The sequence below is a fragment of the Amyelois transitella genome, chromosome 5 (assembly GCF_032362555.1).
Source record: "Amyelois transitella isolate CPQ chromosome 5, ilAmyTran1.1, whole genome shotgun sequence".
Classification (NCBI taxonomy): domain Eukaryota; kingdom Metazoa; phylum Arthropoda; class Insecta; order Lepidoptera; family Pyralidae; genus Amyelois; species Amyelois transitella.
The window spans coordinates 6,793,288-6,814,453 of NC_083508.1; the positions used below are offsets into that span (position 1 = coordinate 6,793,288).

At 33.9% G+C, this 21,166-nt stretch overlaps 2 protein-coding genes and 1 long non-coding RNA gene across 4 annotated transcripts in view; 1 reads left to right on the forward strand and 2 right to left on the reverse strand.

Moving 5' to 3' along the window:
* Positions 1-596: 596 nt before the first annotated feature.
* Positions 597-19,527, forward strand: LOC106131909 (CKLF-like MARVEL transmembrane domain-containing protein 4). Its single transcript, XM_013331185.2, has 4 exons — positions 597-931; positions 16,285-16,443; positions 17,151-17,264; positions 18,187-19,527. The coding sequence occupies exons 1-4, from the start codon at positions 779-781 to the stop codon at positions 18,274-18,276; spliced, it is 516 nt and encodes a 171-aa protein (XP_013186639.1). The 5' UTR covers positions 597-778; the 3' UTR covers positions 18,277-19,527.
* On the reverse strand, positions 6,776-11,981 carry LOC132904421 (uncharacterized). Of its 2 annotated transcripts, XM_060954763.1 has the most exons (3): positions 11,678-11,981; positions 11,040-11,391; positions 6,776-10,218 (listed from the first exon to the last, which is right to left on the reverse strand). In XM_060954763.1, exons 2-3 carry the CDS (start codon positions 11,383-11,385, stop codon positions 8,111-8,113), a joined length of 2,454 nt encoding a protein of 817 aa, XP_060810746.1. In that variant the 5' UTR covers positions 11,386-11,391; positions 11,678-11,981; the 3' UTR covers positions 6,776-8,110. The 2 variants fall into 2 exon arrangements, with proteins under 2 accessions (XP_060810746.1, XP_060810745.1); XM_060954762.1 differs by having other exon boundaries at positions 11,040-11,981.
* The window catches only part of LOC132904423 (uncharacterized), a 33,392-nt gene continuing 29,379 nt past the window's right edge, over positions 17,154-21,166 (reverse strand). Inside the window, exons 2-3 of the long non-coding RNA XR_009657580.1 lie at positions 17,458-17,868; positions 17,154-17,323 (exon numbers count right to left, since the gene is read on the reverse strand). This is a non-coding gene — a long non-coding RNA (uncharacterized LOC132904423). The remainder of the gene's footprint in view (positions 17,324-17,457; positions 17,869-21,166) is intronic.

Consider the following 21,166-nt stretch of genomic DNA (forward strand, 5'->3'; position numbering starts at 1 on the left):
CATCAGTATGGCCCTCGTAAAACATTAAATTCACAAGATTACCGGAAAAGAAAATTTGTCTTTTAGTAAGGTTCGTTAAATAACCAAAGATAAAGTAGAGTAGGTACACGAGGCGTAGTAGGAATGAAAACAATAAAATATTTCATACGTAAGTACCTAGCAAAATGTGTGGAGGGTCTGCTACCTAACGAATGGTTTGTTTCAAATATTTGCTGTATTATTTTGATCAGGCGTTACATTTTTTTATACATACAAGGCAAGCCCCAAGGCCGTGCTTTTATACTAATTGAGTTATATAAACTAATACGCTTGCTAATCAATAAGGCATCTATCGTTACGCTTTTACCAATATTGGAATCAAAGGAAACATGGGTCTGTGGTGTGTCTGTACTATTTATAGGGACAATTACTCGAAAACCATTTCCCATATTTTTGTTTCTACAAAGGTTGGATAGGTTGATCTCCGTGTTATGCACTTTAAAGAGTGCAGCTGTAGAATATTGTTTCCTATTAAATAGTTAATGGAGTTGAGCAGGTAGCGGAGCAGGCGCCGCCGCCGCCCGCGTGCTGGTGACGCGACGCCTTCATCACTATTCTTGTGCCCCGCCACTCGGCCGTGTTTCACTTCGACAGTTGCGCGCCACACGGACTAAGCTACGCTCGTCACCAGCGAATGAAAATGTGTGTCTTGTTCACTGTGTAACATTGCTGTGTTTGTGTACTTGTTAAAATTCGAGAGGAACAAAACATTTATTTGCCCCAGAGAGGTTAACAGAGGATGATGGCTCCTGAAACTGTAGTGACCGTAGATCACAACAAGCCAAACGCGCCGCCGCCGCAGCAGCAGCAGCAAGGTGGCGCTTTAGAATGGATCAAAATCAACATAGATTATTTCAAAACGCCACCTGGTATACTGAAAGTCATAGAATTGGTAAGTTGGTGGTTTTTATCTTACTACGGATTTACAACTTCATATTAAAATATTTTTATTATTTTTGTAGGTATCTACTAACTTTTCTATATTATGCTAAGTGTTAATTCTAACTAATTGCTAGTGACAAGACATTGCATGTTTAAGTAAATTGTAAGACACGTAGACTGCGGTGTACGAAACCTGTTTGTGTTGTCAATATGAGATGGCGTGTTAACATTATTTGCCTAAATTCCGTAGATAGAGATCTATAAAATTAGGTCGTTAATTGTATGTTTATATATAACAAACATAGATACAGTCGCCTACAAAGAAACTTAACCATCCTTGGTTTGGTTATCAAAAGGAGGTCATGTATCTCAGCAGGCAACTGTACCTACATAGTTTTGGTAATGTAATAGCAGCCCCATCGCACGATTTAAGTATCAATCTGGCACTAAAACTTGCAACAAGTATTTAGTTCCAATGTTTAGCCGTGAATGCTTCTTAGTAATGGCATACTATTAATAATTATGTGGTAATGGTTTAATAATTGTTACTCGTATTACAATTAACGTACTGGTTGGAAAGTTTATATCGAATCAAAACAGTTTAGTGCGAATTTGCTGACTTTGCATTTATGGTGTCGTGGAGGTCAGGTAGGCGACACGGAACGTGAAGGCGATGCTAGCTTGCGTAAAACAACTCCATTTGGCGGTGATAGACTAAATTATTGAACTTATCTATTGAATTATTTCGATATTATGATTTCCGCATTTCCAGTTAAATATAATAAAAAAATAAAAACGTCACGTATACATATATAAGTCAATTATTCGAACATCAATTTGGGGAACGAATCCAAAATTTTAAGACGTTTGGATTTTTTTTTTTAATTCTTAAGCTTAACTAGCTTTCTTGTAAATTTTCTTATGAATGTGGATAAAGCAAAAGCAGATTATAATGGAACTATATAGGCCCTATATATATATTTAAAAATTTGATGATCGCAGGCGAACCCACGGCAATTTTCTAATATGTAGTTGTAAAACGCAACGGCGTCTTTCCATTCTAAACAAAGTTTTGATACAAAGCCAGAACACAACCATAGGAAACTGCTCCTGTGGGTTTATATTGTATTGCTGATGTTAAAATATATAATCGTGTATAGTTTGTACCGTGGATGCCAGCGTCTTCGTTCCAGACTTTAAATACTATACAATAATAATAATAAATACACAAATAAATAATACACCACGTACCTATTGCTACCGGTACCGCTTGAACGAAATAAATAAAAAAAAATATATGTAACGTATATGAACAATTAATATCACCTGTATAACGATTTGTGCAGTGTGGTATGGCAAAATGTACCATTCAAAAAGTATTAAACTATTTAAAATTAATATCAATCAAACCTATAATTAGACAATAAAAAAACTAATGTAAGGATAAAAAACTGCCTGCCAGGTTACTGACAGTAGTGTCAATTTTTGACCACACAAAAAGGTCTACGAGGTAGGTTTCAATAGATTTCAACAACAAACAGTGTTTGTTTAATGTCTGCGAGCGCTAGATATGACACATTTTATAGCAAAGAAACTAATGAATCGTTCGATGAAACGTTTTCGAGAGTAAAAGTAATGCATTTATCATAACAATGAATCGCTCACGTATAAGTTGTAATCGACAATTTATAAGGGCGCTTATTCCGAAAAATACACGATTAGACTGCATGCGTATTACGCTGTGCGTTTTGGAGCGCTCTATAAATTACATTGAAGTCTTGCGAAGAGCCTATTTCCTGAAAAAGGTCCAGGTGGACCTGTGCTGCAGGTAACTAGGACCCTCCCATAGAATTTTTGGTGTTAGGTATATTACACATTAGGTTATTTAGTTTAACTATTGATCCAGCAGGTCTTGAACTTTTGAGTTTATTCGTTACTAACAAAAATACAAATCTTTTCTCTTTTTTTATGTGTATTAGTATGGAAGTATGTAAATCGGTATGGACTCTGTATATTGATGATTACGTACGATTTATAATTAATTTTGTCGAACGCCAGACAAGGTTCTATTTAATTACAATAAAGGATAAGTGGATTTGGTCATAAGTCCACAAACTACACGTAGAATTAGTTATACCTATTCTACCTCGCCTACGTGTGGCTGACTCCATTGCTGACATCATCAGTCGCCCTGTGCCATTTTATCCTTGCAAGGTTATAACTACATATGCATGCTTTTGCAGATAGATATTCAAGCGATGATTTTTTTTACGATTTACAGTGCAGCATTCTGTAATCAAACATTTCTTACAAATTATAGTAAAAAGGGTAATGTATGACTCATTTATGAAGTGAGTAGTTTATCAGTAAACGATGAGTGTAGGGTAAAGTGACACCAGTAATTTAATGTATTTTTTTTGCCAGTAGATAAATTATATGACTAAAAGAAATTTATACAGATAAATATTTAGATAACTTTTAGTATTCCAAATTTAAAGGTATTTACCTATTAGTCATCGACAATGTATTGATAATTCTTATATGTTACTGTAGACGTAATTTAACGATAATTTAATATAATTTTCTATGCAGAGTACTTTTATAATATTTAAAAAAATAATAACATATCTACCCATTTAGTGTAATTACCTGTTAGTAACCGCTCGGAACTTGGAAGTTGACATGTAGTGTTTTTCTTTATGGTTTATTTTAATGAATATCTGTAAGCCCAAAACTTTTAAAGAAACGAATGACATGTCATAGGTTAAACATAGCTGGTCAGTTAATTGACCTCACAATGAATGCACATGAAGAAGACTAGTTAGAATTCATTGACCTGTTGCTGCTTTAGTGTGACCGATAAGATTAATTGCCAAGTGGACATTATAACACTACTGAAACATGATGCATTATTGGTATTTTTTCTATACTAGAGAGAATAAAGTCCATGGACACCATGTTCGCATTTTTTTTTAAATATTTAAGTGCTTGCCAGTGCTTATTTGTTCCCTGAGAAGAATTTTAGATATTTTTATTCACTTTACTTTCGGTAATAAGTTGCTAATTAACATGTAGCGCCTTGGATAGTCAATACATACCTATTACAGAATATGCTTTTCTCGGTGAGCAAACCTTTCAAAATCATGATTCTGTACATATAAAGATATAAATAATAATAATATAAATATACACGGGACAAATTACACAGATTTAGTTAGCCTCGAAGTAAGTTCCAAACTTGTGTTACGAGATACTAACTCAACGATACTATATTTTATAATAAATAATTATATACATTAACATCCAAGACCCAGGCCAATCAGAAAAAAATCTTTCCTCGTCATGCCCTGACCGGGTTTCGAACCGGGACCTCCGGTGTCACAGACAAGCGTACCTACTACCGCTGCGCCACAGCGGCCGTCAAAATAAATGTAAAGAATACTTTGTTCTACAGTTTACGTAACACTTTCTGACATCCGTATGAACAAATCAATAGCTGTTGGTTGACTGCGACTTCGTACGCGTAGATTAATATAAATGTAAAATGATAAATGTATATGTAATGTAATAATATTGCCATGTGTATGTATTCTAGTAGTAGTTTTGTGTAGAACCTATTTATACTTAATACTACCTATTCGTTAAAATATTACGAATACGATTAACAAACCAAAAAAACGATATAATATCGCTGGAAAAGAGCGTCGCGCGTCGCTTAAAGATAAATCATAGTTTTTTTTTAATATACCTTACATTTAAAAAGTAGGTTCACATATGCATGCATACTAACTTTCATAATTTGTTTGAGCATATGAACTTGCGATTAAAATTTTGCATTCGTAAGTTTTGAGAGCGACGGGTGAAAGCTGACGTCGAAATGAAAGTAGTTCTGCCATCAACATGTGGACGCGGTGCGACTACTGCCGGCGGTCATAACGCCGCGCTGTGTTCTGCTTGGCAAGCCAGAACAGTGGTTAAATACCGTTAAAAAAATGTTCTTCCTTTATAAACCGTTATATAAAAAACGAATTTCAAAACAATACAAGCGATAGCAGAAAATTACAAGTTCGTCACTAATAATACTGAGACAAAACTTATTTTGAAGGTGTAGTACCTATATATGATTTTTTCAGGCTAGTCGCTACAAAATATATCTGGGATTTCATGGGCTGTGGATTAGTATAGTTCTGTTATATAAATAGCGATAGAGATACATACCTAGCAGCTGAGGCCGAAAAGCTTAAATTTTTGATTAGTGAATAACAATAGCCCGAGTCATTATTCTTCTCCATTGAAATGAGTTTAAGATTCCTACTACTAGTCTCATAAATATCTATTAAGAATTTCATTTGTGTGAAATTGTCAATAGTTTAAAAATCTTCATGTGAGAACAACTCACTAAAGATTGAAACTTGATAAGCTTCTCTCTGTATATCTATCTTTATCCCTTGCGGGTTTGACAGTGCTAACAATTTCGAAAAGTATAAATAGTGACATTCAAAATCACTTCCACGAAATATCAATAAATGAGTACCGGTCGCAGAAATCGGATTCTTTATTATAACTATTTCTGGAATGTAAACGAAGTCAAATCAAAAGTTCAATGAGTTTTACGCAGCTGGCCTCGGTTACCTAATCTCTACAAATGTCGCGACGTCTACTCCAAAACTGGACGACTCGTTATCATGAACGGACATTATGTCATATGTTTAGCATCGTTTATCTCACGCTTAACACTAGTGTGTATGGTTTATTTTGGGAAGATGATCACCTCTTGTTCTCTTTATTTTCACAGTTTATACTAAGATGCTGTGGCCAAGAAAACGGGTCATGGGAGATATTACGCATCTTAAAATAACGACGTACATTAACAATCATAAAGTTTATCCACAGCGTGCTTTCCTTACATCTCTTTGAAGGGAATATTAGAAAACTAACAAGGAGTTATGCTGGAGGACATTGAGGATTTGATCCTTTCTGACTTACGTCATGTCATGATGATGTCTGTCTGTGAATATAGTAATTTTCGAAATTGAGAGCCTGTCGAAATAATTTTCTGTTGAAATTCAGCCCTACAGTCGATTAATTAATGAAATCAATAAGTATGCGAAATCCAAAATTTTTCAACTTAAGTCGTCACAAGCGTTGCTCGAACTATAACTTAATGCACTAATAGCATAACAACAACACTTTGGCAAAAGCTAGGGTTATCAAGTTTATTGATATTATAATGGCTTGTCAATTGACAGGGCACAATGAAAAGGACATACTTATGTAAGTACTGTGTGTGGTGATCAATTTGTTCATCCGTCATTTGATTCTGTTGCAAGTTGTTTGTAAACACTGGCTGGCTCTCCCACCGCTCAAGTGATTCTCTGTCGGAACTACTCGAGTCACGCTTGCGAAATCGAGGCCAATGAAATTGAAACAACTTTCGTTCAATGATTATTTGCTACGTGACATTTCCTGGTCACAGTTAAAGCGATTTATGCGCATCAAGGTCAAGATTATTCGATCCGCAAATTCAATCGATAACAGCCTACCTATTGGTCGAGAGGCTACAATAAAGCGAGGCAGTCGATTGTATAAAATTAATGTTAGTTCGCCTTCTTGTTTTACGGTATTGGTAAGGCATAGAAATACATATTTCATATTACATACAACGCCAAAAACATTGTATGTTTTATGAATAATTACAGTAGGTATATATTTCGTTAATGCAAAGCGTATCTAATTTCTCTCCGTTAGGCTGTGTTACGGTACCTATTGACATTTGATGATGCCATAAAATATATATATATATATATATATAAGGTCGATGAGGGCTAAACCGTCATATTTTTTTGCAAGTTCATTTTGACAGACCGTAACTTGTGTTCTTATCTAGATATTTCAGATTTGATTAACGTAATCGATTTAGAATTTTATTGACTATTTGGATTGTTCTATATTAATACTATAAATATGCCTCTTACTTAGTTAAATTACGTTTTAAAAAAATATGTCGATAGACGGTTTTCCCCGCTGACTTGGGGCTAAATCGTCCAGCATCAATTTCTGTCATTTATAAATGGTTATTTTAAAAATAAACCCATGCTTGACAGTCACATGCGAATGCCAAGCGAGTTTCTGCCTTACAGTTCTAGAAATAATAGTTAAATCGACTTTTACAAGCCAAATTATTTTTTTGGGGCTAATCCGTCATATTCCTACCATCAGAAGTAAACAACCTTTTTTAAGATTTTTTATATGAATAATTTCATTGCCATTTTACACAAGGCAATCAAAATAAAACAACTCTTGCAGAAATCAACACTTATATTATCTTTACATATATCTCAAACAATAAATGTTCAAATATTACGTACTTAGTATTCAGTAATCAGTCTTTCAGTTGTAATATTTGGTACGAAAAAAAAAACAGAATTAAATGATATATTTTTTAGTATTCTGCGTCGTTATAATCATATCATGGAAGAAAACGGTTTGATCACTTGATCATTGAACATATGATCAGTTCTTAATGTGACTTACACATTGAAATACAAAACTTTTTATTGCGATTATTCAGGTTTCAAAAAATTTTTTGCTTAAAATAAAGTATGAAACTGTATCAGAAGATGAATCACAGCTGTAAAGTTATTATATTATATATTTTTGCAACTATGATTGAAATTAAAGATAAACAAAACACAAATATAACTCTAAGAAATGTGAAAAAACTTCAGTCTCAAAAACATAGTAAAGTTATTGTATTTAAATTTCAAAAGTAGGACTTGTTCATAAAAATATCTGTAACTTATAAATTGGCCGTGACACTTATATTATGTTTACATATATCTCAAACAGTAAATGTTCAAATATTACGTACTTAGTATTCAGTAATCAGTCTTTCAGTTGTAATATTTGGTACGAAAAAAAAACAGAATTAAAGGATATACTTCTAACTTATATAATATAATCAGTGTAATGTATTTTTATGTACTATACTACTAAAAAGTCTGTCGACAGGTATTTTTAATACCATTAATACCTAAACTCAACAAATTGTAGACTACTTATAAATGATATCCGCAATAAACAGTTCACAGTTTTAAAACAAGTTAACAAATAACAATCAAAAATAAGGTTTTTACTTGAATTAAATGTTGTATAATATGTAACATTTTCGACTTGAAATATGACGTTACTAAAGAAAGTACACTGCGTCATCTAAATTACTTAGGAAGTATTCATTGTTGTTGTCCGCATCTTGAAATAATTCCACTTTTTTTACTATCGACAGAATTGTTACTTCATCACGATCATTTTTTTTAGGAAATTTGAAGAGAAGCTTTGGTTTTTTTACCGTTTTGAAAAACTTAATTGAATAGATTATGTTTGTTTTGTCACAAGCATCTATAGATTCTATTACTCCTACATAATAAATCCATTTCTTCCCATAGTAACGGACTAAAACATAGTCTTTCACTGTATAGTTTCCTGAAGAAATTTCACCCACCTTTACATTCTCATTTTTATCGGTTGGAGGTTCAATAGCATCGTGATCATTGTTAGTGTTTACAGTATGAGTTCTTTCTATTTCAGTATTTTCTTTTTCAGTGTTTTCTTCTTCACTTTTTCTGTTTTCGTTATCTGCCAATGAAAGTCCATCAATATCATTTAGATCATCATCTGATTCGAAATTCAATATATCGGAGTCGCTGTGACAACTCATAATTCCAGATACACTGGTCGTTGAACTGGTAGATTCTGTTTCATAACTCTTTGTAGGTTTATTTCTATAATATAGTTTGCTGTTCTCTTTGCCACTTTTCTTCTTACTATTGTCTTTACCCTTAATCATGAAAGATGCTGCATATTTATTTGTCCTTGTCTTTTTTTTGTGGATGCCTGATGGGCCAGGTTTTGTCGAAGAGTAATCAACTGCTCCAGCTTTTTTAAGCACGATGTTTGATGTAACTATTATTTTACGGGCATCAGGCGTTTGATTTTGTAAACAGGCAGGCAGATTTTGTTTCCCCGAAAATGGTTGCCTTTCAGCACTATTTTTTGATAGTTGAGTTAACAAGCACACATTGTTAGATATATGTTTTTTATTCTTTTCTAATTTAATGTTTTCTTTTATTTGCTTTTCTCTTTTCAATGTTAACACATCATCGTGAGTGATAACCTCTGCACCTGTTGCAACTCTACTTCGCTTTACTTTTGTTGAGGTGTCACTACGCTTAATTTTTTCCAGTAATAACTCTTCAAATGGGATGTTTGGCTTTTTTATCGCAGCTTGTTCCTTGGTATTGGTAGTGCTTATAGAATTACATTCCTGTACAATTTCAAGCCGCCTATTAGGAGTTTGTGTAATGTTTTTGTTCATCAATGTCAATACTATTGATATTAAGTTTTGTGGTTCATATTTTTTTGGTGCTAACGCAGAACTCTGTTCTTGAAATCGGGCCAATTTCATAGGATCTAACTTTGATTTATCAACTGCTGTAGGATTAAAAGGGTATATCCCGGCTTTACGAAAACCATTCATAAGTATTTGTGGCTCTATGCCGGCCCATACTTCTCCAATAATACGTGAAAACTCTTTTTTTGGCAATTGTACGCCTATATTTAATCTCTGCCACTTCACAAGAACTTTATCCCAACGATCTTTGAAGGACTTCATGACTGAAATGTCTAATGGTTGGAGTATATGGCTTGTATGGGGCGGAAGTTTTAAGATGGTAACATTTGCATCCCTTGCCGCTTCAATAATGTTCAAACCAACGTGGGTTGCGTGGCCATCATAAATTAACAATACGGGGCGCTCAACGCCTATACTCGGTAAAAAAGATTTTTTAAAAAAAGCTTCGAAAACGTCACTCTCCATCCATCCATTTTTGGTGGCAGCATAAGTGGTCCTAGGATATGCATTTGGCGAAGTCCATTCGTCCCAGACATATTTGCCTTTAAAGATGATTAAGGGTGGGATTTTGTCCCCTGCAGCGCTAGCTCCTAGTAAAACTGTGGTATTGTCTTTACCTGGTGTAGATATCGTCCTTGTAGCAGCATGACCTTTGACACCAACGATTTTCGATTTAAGGGGATCCTTGGAAAAGTTGGTTTCATCCACATTCCAAATAGCTCCTGGTTTATCTTGTAAACCTAAAGTTTTAATTGTTTTATTTAACAATTCGTAATACTCGCTCAACACGAAAGGATCAGCTGCTACTTTACGCGCGTATTCCACAGGCTGTGGTTTTTTAATTGACAGATTATTTCTTTCTCGAAAACCAGCTATCCAATCCTTTCCTGCAATGAACACAGAAACATAAATTTTTCACATTTGACATTATCATTTATTTAAATTAAATAAATATATAAGACAAAGCTTGTGTCATTATTCGCATACAAAATCCTTACCGATATTATAAATGCGAAAGTATGTTAGTCTATGTTTTTTACTCTTTCACGCAAAACTACAGAAAGGATTTAAATGAAAGTTATGATAATATAGCTTAAACATAAGAGTAACATATTAGCGATGGTATACTACTCAATATATATAATAAGACAGTAAAAATACCGTGTATGTACATTAAATAATTTTCCAAAAAACTGATGAAGGGTGATCAAAGAAGAGTAGCAGAGCAATAAAACAATTTTTGGAATGTTTGTATGTGTGTCTGGTAGGTCATAACTTCGAAACTACTCAACGGACTTAAACGCGGCTTTAACAGGTGAATTTCATATAATTAGGAGTATTGTCAAAACTTTCTTTCGTCGAATTCGGGTAAGGTAAAAATAAGTTATGCTCAATTGAAAATTAATTTCAAGCACCGTTTCAAAACTTTGAAATGGAGTGCGATGCCGTTCACATTAACGTATTTATCTTACCAATGATATAAATGCAAAACTTTGTGAATGGGTTTGTGTATATGTGTGTATACGTCTGTTCCATTGATATAGTATATCACCTCAAAACGGCTGAAGGATCGGGAATAAATTTGGAACAGATTAAATTATGGTCTGGAATAAGACAGGCTTTTTAAAGCGAAACAAATTTCGTGAGAAAAACTAGTATATAATAAAGATAAAACAAATATCTCAAAACAAAATTAAGAATAGTTTACCTGGCTTTCCATTTTTGAAACAAGTTTGTATATTGTTTTTGGTGACATATTCCGCCACCAAATCGGAAATTTCAGCCCTGGTCAGGCCAAAGCCATATTTTTCCATAATATGGAGACAACTTGCTATGTTATTCTCTATGTCCGGTGATAACGTAGGTCTTTTTCCAAGAGTATTAGAGAGCCTTTTTCTGTGGACGTGGTCCATTATTGTGGTCCTTGGAATGTTATAAATTTGAGCAGCTTTGTACCCAGTTAATGAGCCATTTCTAACAGCATGTACTGCTGCTTGTAAGTCTTCTTTCTTGTACGATCCCCTATCTGTTTTTCTTTTATAATTTCGCACCATATTGATCTGTAGAAAAAAACACTTGTTATGAAATAAGAAAAAAAAAGATATGATATCTGTATACATGAATAATACCGTAATACTGAATGTCTTGAAAAAAAATAATAATAGTAGATCAAAAATATTGACGACGTCTGATAAGGGGCAGAATCGCCATATAACGATTTTGCCCCGTTAATTTTGTACGATTTTTCCCACTATCCATTTTTTAGGTTATACATTTTTTCCTTTGAATAACTCAAAAACAAGTGAGTTTTAATTAAAAGCAACAGAGTATAACATAAGTACTTACCTTTAACAATGCGTTTTGACATCACCTAAACTCTTTAATAGTTAAATTCACTATTTAATCTAAATTTTTTCGTTACCATTTCACACTCGTGCATCGAGTTCTAGAAACGACTAAACTTTCAACAAAGATTACTCCAAAAGCGGACGGTATAACGCCATCTGTCGAACACAGTTCGAACAAATAAAACAGTGCTGATTTATTGACCGGGCTAGAATTAGCATAAATATGTTAGTTTGGCCGCGATCTTACTTAGCCGGTATTGACCCGCGGACGGTTTTGGCCGCACTCACCTTATATATATATATAACCTCCGGAAATTCGGTAAAGGCACCAAACGCAGATGATAGCATTGCAGGATTAGTAGACGGGAACACAGGATGGTCGACGACCCCGATACGCGTGACATAACAAGCTCGTACACAAATGGACACAATATGTTGAAGTTATTATGAGGCATACGAGTACTGAGCCCTACCCATGTTTAAGTGGTTATTATGAATAAATTCTTAAGGTCAATGTTACTTAATAAGCCCTTATGAAATTTTCTCATTAATCTCTTACTGCGTCTTATTATTAAGGTTAGACACATGCACATGCTATAAACTAATAATGTTACATTACGTTCTTACTAACATGATTGTCTTTAATTAGGAATGACTTTAAAGAATTACTAATGGAATTGTGAACGAATGTGAAAGCACTAGTAACGTAAAATACCACTATGACAGTGAAGTTTGGTTAAATCTTTATTTCCAAAAGCTTAAATTCTGATGTGTTCAACTGCTGCAATCTACTCCTACCTCTATGAAGCAAACGACAGCAACGTTATGGCCAACATTTTCTATACGATATTTCCATGGTCGTTACGACTACCAATTACAAGATCGGATTTACTTTATCGGCTTAGCTGTTTTGAGAAACTATTATAAATATAGCAGGAGAAAAGCTGCTTTTTTGTTCATGTTAGGTAAAAAATAGACACATTAAGAATGTTTCTATTTATTACCTAACATAGAAAATTTATTGGCTCTTCAGATATGTTATTATAACAGAGGTACCTCGTTAACCTAATGGGAAGTATGGGTCAATGAACAGACGTGAGCTGGTTAGCCAAGCTGTTTGGGCGTACCTACTGGCGTGCACGTAGATACCCAGTGACCCCAATGCTTGTTACCTGACTGCATTTTCTTTCACTCGATTGCGTTGCATTCGATCCAAGTGGCGGTAGTAACGACCTACAAGATATAAGTCGCGCACGACTACGATCGAATGAACCGACACTGGATTCATTTATTGCTAATCATGGGAAGCACTTATCATTTTAAAAAATGAAGAGTTCTTGCACTTAAATAATGCTACTTTCATAAACTGCATTGTTAAATATTTCGTGTTTATTTTAATTTTATAAATTGCTTTCTACATAAAACATATGAACGATTTGGTTCGTTATTAAGTGTGGATTTAAGGTTTCTTAACACGCACGATTGCGTAGTTCATTGTTTCTATATTTAACAACCTACCAGCGCCTTATTAAACTGTACAGACTTAGCTTTATTCTTAAACGCTAACAAGTAGCACCAATAATTTTAATAGCAATGTCCGATGTCTATTGTTAAATCGGATATCCGTGATTTGGAGCGTGTAAGTAGTAAAAGCGATAATGTTTGTTGAACCTTATGCTGTTTAAATAATGCTGCTAGTGTAAGAATGGGTACTGTTCCCATGCCAGTGCGAAGCCATAGCTATCGGGGACGTGGTTGTAGCACAGCGTGCGACGCACTTTCTCCATATTGTATGGAACCGCACATGCCTGTGACACAGATATTTGGCCCTATTTGACGTCATTACGCTGACTCTACAATAGCTAACTCTACCTTACTTTTGCCGTTGCTACAATTTTTTTTTATATTTTATTAATAATATAAATACTAATAAGTTACTTTATGATTCAGTCGCTTGGGCCTGCCCACCTAATAAGTATTGCGTATCGTCAGTGGGATTGTATCAAAATGAGTTGAATGATTTGCTCATTTTTTACCCCACCTTTTCTTCAAGAACACGTAAGGTGATAGAGAAAATAAGAAATCAATGCGGTCCGATAAGAGACAGAGCGGAAGTTATTAAAATCCAAAGAATATTATCTGTAAAAGTAGATAGGTAGTTTTAGAAATGGCCGACATGCTTCACAGCAGATACCAAATTTTTAGATACATTTTGTTAGAACTTCGTACTTGCTTTTTAATAATTTCACTGAGAGTAAACCAAGAAAACTTGTAACCCTAATGAAAGTGAGCTGGCGTTGGCGCTGATAACAAATTGTTTATGATATGAGAATGAGGAAATGATGTACTTTGAAAGTAGCTTGACTACACCCATTGACAAAGTTGACAGAGAAGTTCACTTTTCGTATGGAATTTCTACAAATAACACCTGTTAGCATTGCGACATCGTTCCGGCAATGGGTACACTCGCGAACGACACAAAACCGGTTTGCATGGCCACAAATATTAGTTAACAGAAGCATATCACGGTGAACTTGGTTGACTCAAAATATGCTTATTTTACCCGCTTTTCATCAAATGTAGAAGATTGAATTAACGTTTATCGGCTTAGTAGTAGTTAGTAGTTTTTATTTTCTACTTATAATGGGTTAAAATAAGTAATTTATATGCTTTGCTTATAAATTCAAGAGTATCTACGTCCGCGGTTCTGATAATACGAAATATCCCGTTAATTTTTATCCCCTGAATTCAATTTCGGCAATTTTTATCGAGCATAACATGCCGACTGTGTAGTATCTGTTGGAGTCTCTAATTTGTGTAGTCTCGCGGCTCGCGTCCGTGGCACTTGTAGGAGCCCGAGCTCGGGCTTCGGCGACGCGCCTGGCCGTCGCCGCCTTCACGTCACATCACTAATGTTCCACCATTACCTGGCACCTGGCACCGTTGCCCTAGTGGTACTGGGTATAGTACCGCTACTTCATAATTATTTCGTTCTTACGTACATATAATTGTTCTATTAATATACGTAAGGTCTGAATACTAATGTGCACTACCCAGAGATTTAAATTTGATTGTAATTTAATATGTTATTAAGAAATTATGTAGTTAAAGGCTAGAAATAGTAGTGGAATAAAAGTAATTTTAGTCTATTGCACAACAAAACAGAATAATAGGGTAAATAGAGATCCTTCTGTCAGCACAGTTGTGTCTGTTTTTTCACATTAGAGTCAAACAATAGAGCTCAGTTTATATAATAAGAATATGTAGGTTATTTATAATTTATAATAAAAATAAGTCTATAGAAATAGTAAAATGTCTGTGAGACTTTTAGAATGTTTAACCATTTGAATGCCGATGACGCTAACTTGGATAATGTAATATACATCTATGCCATTTACCATTGTGTAGGCGACCCTGACTTACTTAATTAGTTTTATGTATTTGCTCCTTTTTTAACAGGATTTAGGCAGCCTATCAACTAATTAATCAAGATGCTAATAATTAATTTAATGCAATTAACTGTTAACAATTTTGAACCTGTCAAGAAAAAATTATAAAAGTACCTACAGTTCGTAGCTATATATTTATATACAAACCCTTTTTCTGCATAAAGAATCATACCAGGTTTACAAAAAAACATGATTTATAAATATTTATATATTTTATAAGAAATACTTAAGTACTTACATATACTTAGCTATGTTAACAAAATCGACATCTTAACACATTCGACGTTGATTCTACAAATAAAACGCAATTGTGTTGTTTGTGTACTGTGGTTTCTACGAGTATTATATAGTAAAATAGGACGAACAGTCGTCCTAGCTGGTACAGACCAGCTCCTGTGGATGTCGTTAAACACGACGAAAGGACAAATGTACTTAGTATCAAAATTTCCAAGAAATGTAGGTGTAAGAAATGCGGACTTCTGCTAAAACTTTGCTTATTTATTTCTCAGCATGTTTTAGTTAGATACATACTTGAATTGACTTTGTGTCTTCATAACCAAAAATAAGTGTAAAATTAATCTATTTTCTGGTTGCATCACTGGTAATAAATTCCATAAATATAACGTCATTCTGAATCAACTTCTTAGAAGCTAAATACGTAATGCATGTTTTAATAAATTACTGAAATACTCAGACGGTAATAAAAAGGAAGCAATTAAAATAAACTTTACCTAAAATTCTATGATATTTACATATCCTAGAGCATAGATATGTAAATATCATAGAATTTTAACTGCTGATCGGAATGATTTACGTGTTGTTTTATCCTGAAATCCTCAAAGATTCAGGGCAACAGATAACAGCTGGCGTAGTATTATTAAATTGTTAGTTAAATAATTATATCGATGCTGCCTGTTATACATTTCCTTATTTATTAAGAACCACAACCGTAACAGATTAGCAACTTACATAGTGGTGATGGAACTCATGTAAATAATTGATAAGATACTAAGAACTCGATAAGATAAAGTTATCTCAAATCTGCAATATTGGTTTTCTGTGCGTTTTGTCGAAATTCAAGTTATTTCACAGGTCTATTCTATATCTATTCAATACAGTTACCCTAACTAATACAAATGTTTGTTCGCCTTTTCAGATTTTGGGCATTCTTTGTATGGCGTTGGGGTCGCCCTTTTACTCGACATGGTTCGTATTCGTGGCGGTCACTTGCTTCATCACTACTCTCATGTGGAGCTTCGTCTACTTCCTCAGCATCAGAGAAGCTCTCAAACTTCCCATTAACTGGTTGTTATCTGTAAGTAAATATTTTCTTAGTTTTTCATCATGCGATATTTTTAACTGGATGCAAAGAATGCGATAAAAGAGTTATTGTTCCTACCCACAAAGCGATCCATAATACGTGCCGCATATAAAATCAGTCACTGATTCTAGCAGAGAAATGCTTTAGTTAGGTATTTTATGTAATACATTCAGTCTCATAGGTACCGTCTCTGCTTGTCTGATAAGTTATCTATATAGTGATAAAATGAAACTTGCAAGTTCATGGTTCTATACACTGGCGGATGAGTCAGAGGGAGTTCGAAATTGTAAGGGTTATTGTTATTTGATGATCGCATGATTGCGAGAATGAAACAATATTTTATTTACATTGACTTATATCACAGACGGTTTAATAAAAACACAATGCTAACGTATTTTCATGGAAGATTGTTGTCAGGTAGATAACTTTCTGTAAAAACCAATGCCAAATATTTTCAAGGTAAATAGGATTATCTACAAACTGTCTTTGAAGGTCAACCTATTTACCTTTCTCTGTCTTACATTAGAATCCCATTTACGTTGTGGTGAGATCTAGAGAATAATAAAGAAAAAGGCACGTTTGACCTATGTGAAGGTAATTGATGTAGGAAGTACATATGTATGTAGATATGGTGTACAATAATATTTAAAACATTCATGAGGAAAAAGTTTATCACTTTAATGTTTATTTTCACTTTTCAGGAGTTAATTAGCGTCGGCATCCAAACAGTGATGTACTTCATCGCCTTCATAGTGCTATTTGCAGCGACGGGCCACTACATTGGTCCATCTTATGGAAGTAATGTTGCAGCTGCTGTAAGTTGCCCCGTTAATAAATATAATCTAGCTCTATTTTGGGCTCTTGTCGCTTGTATCTGAAAGTTTAATATTATGTAGGTATATACAAGGGGTCTAGCAATGTTAAAAAGAGTCAAAGCTTACAATCTTAAATAAGAACTCTAAACTTGCAGTTTTAGAAATCTATCGAGTAGGTACTTGAACAACTTACCCTTTAGGAGTCTTCTATTCACGATTCCAGTCAAACCTGAAATCGAGTTTCTGGAATAGATTTTTCATAATCGAAACTTGAATTAACTTTAATATTATCTTCCCAGTAATTTCACCACGAGGCTACAGTTTAATGTCGTAACTAAACGATATTTCCGTGGATGTCGTTAGAGGCAAGAGTGAATGGTCATTTTTTGGTTTTAGATCTTATCTTGTTTATCGTGATACAGATTGGAGTAAAACGCACTCAATTTTTCAAAAATAAATTAGTGCAACATCCATGACCCCAACTGGAATAGGTAGGTTACTCTTTTCATAGCGTTATGGGGAAACCAGTCTCACTCCTGGATTCTAGGAGAACTACGCCTTCTTCTTCTTTCTTCTTCTTCGTGATGAAGAGAAGGAGATTTACCTGGCAACAATGAGGTGGCCATTGTTAGTATTATATCTATTCATCAATGTAAACAATCGACTAACTCAGTATGGGTCCTTTCGTCCAAATTTTGGAACCGTGTTGACGGTTAGTTATTTTATGAATAGATGAAAAAAATAATATAACAAAATAAATTGTTCGATTCTACTGATAAAATTTTTTTAGGAATGACCTAGCGAAGAATGTGAGGTGTTAAGTAGGTGTTATTTGTAGGTGTAAATATTAATTGATATCTATCATTTAAGAGTATTTCGAATACACAATCAAATTTCCTAAGAATCTTCCGTATTTGTGCAGGTGTTCGGTATTTTCAACACGGTGGCGTATGCGGCTAGCGCTTTCCTGTTATTCAAAGAACACAAAAGCAGCGTGAGCGCAGCGGCGTGAAGTCTACCTGAGGCGAGCGGTACGGCGGCGAGGGGCGGCCAGTAGCCACACCATCAACATCTTTTCTTCTTAATACTACTTTTGGCTAAGAACATAAAAAGCGATAACCTTACACCGTCGTTATTGCAATTTATACGTTTATTAGATACTTACATATTAATGCGGCACTTATTGATTTTATTTTTAATTATTAATTTTTAGGATTTTACGAAATTGACTTATAATGAAGGCCATAGAATTTACATTTAAGAATACATGAATAAATAGTTAGGTACCTACCTAAAAATGTTGTCTTATATTTAATTGTTCAAGTTGTATTCACAATATGCACAAAAAGATTTTTATTATAATAAGCTTTAAGAGGGTATATCTATGGTTTATGAAGGAAATGTAAGAGCTTTTTTAAGAAATATGAACAAATATCATTATATTTCAGATTGAACAATGTACATAATATTGGTATATAAACATTTGAAATTTATACTGTTTAATTATCAAAAGTCGAAATCTTATCTACCTATACTTTGATGAATAATTTGTATTACACCTGTATGGTTGTGAAATGCCTAGAAATAGTTGTATGACAAGTTTGGTAACATAACTGGTACCTATTTAATCTAATACTTAATTCTACTAGGAATGTTTGATTTGTTCATAAAAACCCACATACCTACGCAGAATAATTATGTAGATACCGACGTATTCTTTTTTGTCTCATATAAAAAACTGGATCTATATATGCTGATTCAGCTTTAGGTTCAATGAGATTTAATTATAATTGGTTGTGAAATGCATCTTTCAGCTAAAGACACAATTTCATTATTGGCGATGTTCTGATAAACATTTATGAATTTTAATGTGAAACAGTACCTTACCTAGTTATACAAATGAAGAGGTGCCTTATTAAAATGTCTCAAAAGAAGTGTTTTTAATTCCAGATTCCCTGTAACGAGGGAATGATGTCAGTAAACTATCCTTGTTAAGAACTGAAATGTTTAAGTTATGTTAAACGCGTTTTTTGTGTCTTTTGTTACGAGAATATATTTTGAAATTCAAATTTGATTTACGAATTTATCTTAGCTGAATTCCCGCTTTTTTATGATTTGGCTGCATGTATTTACACATAATATTTTAACTGACTCTCGTAACAAATTTGTCACAAAACTAGAAATAATGTTTTCATTGTATAGTTAATTATTTAACTAATCTTGTATAAAGATAATAATAAATATATTTAAACGTACCAAATTATTTTGTTGTATTGAAATATAAATTATTGCGTATCGTTTTTGTACGCCGCCCAGTTTCCCCTCCGAAGACAAAATACCTTTTCTTAAAACAAACTTATTTAATTAGATTTTATCAAAGTTTCTAGAAATAACTATATATAATAACACACTGTTGCTATTTATTTTGCATGTATGTACGATCGCGTTCATATCTGCAGTCATAGTTTTAAAATTCTTACGGGTTAAAATAGCGTGCACTGTGGTTCCACTAGATACACACACACATGCATATTTAAAAAGAATAAATATTCCATCAAATGAATACGGTCTTTAATACCAATGATTACTAAGTAAAACAGTTTATTATTCTATGACATATAACATAACAAAACAGAAAGAGACGGTAATCAACGATGGCCGAACTGGCCCCGATAATTGTCGATCGAGATATCGTCGTCTCTCATTATTTGCATAAGATTTGCCTATAGAGGGAAGCCTGCGACTGCCAGACTTATGTCATTTCAATAAGATTGAAAGTTTGTCTGCATACGACCCTAACATAGGTAGTGGTTCCTTTGAAAGTTATTGGGTAGCAATTTTATTACTTCGTGTGTGCAAGTGAGATCTAAGATATATTAGATAATCTCGCTTGCTCACACTCGCTTGTTCTAGTTACTAGCGGATTTCGAAGTTATTAAAAGGAATTTTTGTCTATTAAAAAAAAAATATATTGTTACTGACAATTTTTAATGTTTCAAGGTGCCATTTGAACTAAGTAACTGACTGACTAACTAACTAACTGACATCTAAGAATTACAATACCCGTGTCTTCAAACACGGAAATCAGCAAAAAATATTAAACAAGAGGGAGCAAAATAAAACATTCAATAATTAAAATTAGTAAATTTTATTGAAACAGTTTACCTATAGTTTTGTTTACATATTGATGATTATATAAAGGTATACATACAGCATATTACTTACACTAATTTACTTCTCATTTACTTATCTCCTGTTATTAAGGTTACAGCTTAATTATTCGTTTTCATAAAGAAAAGATATTGAAGCTGTCCTTAAAATACTATCTAAGTAGTAGTTTTAATATAAACTGGCAGAACCTTTCACGCACTATATGGACTCGATGCACAGGGTAGTTGTCTTGCACAAATGATATTGTTGGCATATCATCAATCGGATAAATACACCGCACAGTTGGTAACATGGTTTCTTCCAGCACTTGCACATAATGAGCAGCTGTAGCGCGTCCTGCTATCCACATCTGTTCTCCAGGTCCAGCAGCACTCATCCAGCCTCACATATTTACAGATATGGGTCCAGACTCCATATTTGGCACAATATTTTTTTCTTCATACCGAGTTGCATTTCTTCGCCATAAATGAAGCCTACCGTGTTGCGATGACGTAAACGAACTTTTCGTCCATAAATATCGCTTTGTTCCAGTCAAAATCCAAATACTGCCGAGCAAATTCTAAATGGTTTTGCTTATTTATTTCGGATAAATACGGCTTTCTTGCTGGCTGTCTGTGGAATAGTCCCTCACGGTGCAAACTCGACGAACAGTAACCACTGATGTGTCGAACTGTTCCGCAAATATTCTGGTCGGTATGAAGCCATTATTTTCGTACTGTTCCACCATGGAT

Coding starts and splice junctions, on each gene's coding strand:
- LOC132904421 (XM_060954762.1), bottom strand. CDS start 11,451: ATGTATACAGATATCATATCTTTTTTTTTCTTATTTCATAACAAGTGT. Junction 10,219..11,039: donor TTTCAAAAATGGAAAGCCAG/GTAAACTATTCT, acceptor TGTTCATTGCAG/GAAAGGATTGGATAGCTGGT.
- LOC106131909 (XM_013331185.2), top strand. CDS start 779: ATGATGGCTCCTGAAACTGTAGTGACCGTAGATCACAACAAGCCAAAC. Junction 932..16,284: donor TACTGAAAGTCATAGAATTG/GTAAGTTGGTGG, acceptor TCGCCTTTTCAG/ATTTTGGGCATTCTTTGTAT. Junction 17,265..18,186: donor GAAGTAATGTTGCAGCTGCT/GTAAGTTGCCCC, acceptor GTATTTGTGCAG/GTGTTCGGTATTTTCAACAC.